At 51.3% G+C, this 1,494-nt stretch overlaps 1 protein-coding gene across 4 annotated transcripts in view; it reads right to left on the reverse strand.

Annotated features, from left to right (window-relative positions):
* Positions 1-1,494, reverse strand: part of INO80E (INO80 complex subunit E) — a 27,178-nt gene that overhangs the window by 2,816 nt on the left and 22,868 nt on the right. Inside the window, exon 7 of one of the 4 annotated variants that reach the window (XM_015850794.2) lies at positions 4-14. The exons of the other annotated variants lie outside the window; for them this stretch is intronic. Within the exon in view, the coding sequence (XP_015706280.1) occupies positions 4-14 (11 nt within the window). The remainder of the gene's footprint in view (positions 1-3; positions 15-1,494) is intronic. 4 annotated transcript variants of the gene reach the window in all.

Genomic DNA, 1,494 nt, shown 5'->3' on the forward strand with positions numbered 1-1,494 from the left:
GGAGCCGACGGCAGCTGTGGGGAGGAAAGGGTTAAACCAGGTCAGATCTATGGGGCAGGGTGAGGATCTATGGGGCAGGGTGAGGATCTATGGGGTCAGGACGTGAATCTATGGGGCAGAGTGAGGATCTATGGGGGAAGGTGAGGATCTATGGGGCAGAGTGAGGACCTATGGGGGAAGGTGAGGATCTATGGGGCAGGGTGAGGACCTATGGGGCCCAATGAGGATCTATGGGGCAGATTGAGGATCTATGGGGCCAGAGTGAGGAGCTATGGGCTCAGAATGAGAGTCTATGGGGCAAGGTGAGGATCTATGGGGCAGAATGAGGATCTATGGGGCAGATTGAAGATCTATGGGGCAGGGTGAGGATCTATGGGGCAGGGTGAGGATCTATGGGGCAGGGTGAGGATCTATGGGGTCAGGATGAGGACCTATGGGGTCAGGATGAGGATTTATGGGGCAAGGTGAGGATCTATGGGGCAGGGTGATGATCTATGGGGTAGGGTGAGGATCTATGGGGTCAGGATGTGAATCTATGGGGTCAGGATGTGAATCTATGGGGGCAGAATGTGGATCTATGGGGCCCAATGATGATCTATGGGGCAGAATGATGATCTATGGGGCATAATTAGGATCTATTGGGTAAAATAAGAATCTATGGGGCAGATTGTGGATCTATGGGGCCAGAGTGAGGATCTATGGGGCAGAATGAGGATCTATGGGTCAGAATGAGGATCTATGGGGCAGAATGAGGATCTACGGGGCAGAATGAGGATCTATGGGACATAAGGATGATCTATGGGGCCCAATGAGGATCTATGGGGCAGAATGAGGGCCTATGGGGTCAGGATGAGAATCTATGGGGTCAGGATGATACTCTATGGGGCAGCATAAGGATCTACAGGACATAATGTGAATCTATGGGTCCCAATGAAGATCTATGGGGCAGAATGAGGATCTATGGGGCAGAATGAGGACCTATAGGGTCCCAATGAGGATCTATGGGGCAGAATGATGATCTATGGGCCCCAATGAAGATCTTTGGGGCAGACTGAGGACCTATGGGGCAGAATGAGGATCTATGGGGTCAGAATGAGGATCTACGGGGCCCAATGATGATCTATGGGGCCCAATGATGATCTATGGGGCAGACTGAGGACCTATGGGGCAGACTTAGGACCTATGGGTCAGAATGAGGATCTATGGGTCAGAATGAGGATCTATGGGGCAGAATCAGGATCCATGGGTCAGAATGAAGATCTATGGGGCAGAATGATGATCTATGGGGCAGGATGAGGTTCTATGGGGCATAATGAGGATCTAAGGAGCAGAATATGGATCTATGGGGTCAGGATGTGAATCTATGGGGCAGAATGTGGATCTATGGGGGAGAATGAGGATCTATGGGGCAGAATGAGGATCTATGGGGCAGAATGAGGACCTATAGGGTCCCAATGAGGATCTATGGGGCAGAATGAGGACATATGGGTCCCA

This window comes from Coturnix japonica, unplaced genomic scaffold (genome assembly GCF_001577835.2).
Source record: "Coturnix japonica isolate 7356 unplaced genomic scaffold, Coturnix japonica 2.1 chrUnrandom535, whole genome shotgun sequence".
NCBI classification, from domain to species: Eukaryota; Metazoa; Chordata; class Aves; order Galliformes; family Phasianidae; genus Coturnix; species Coturnix japonica.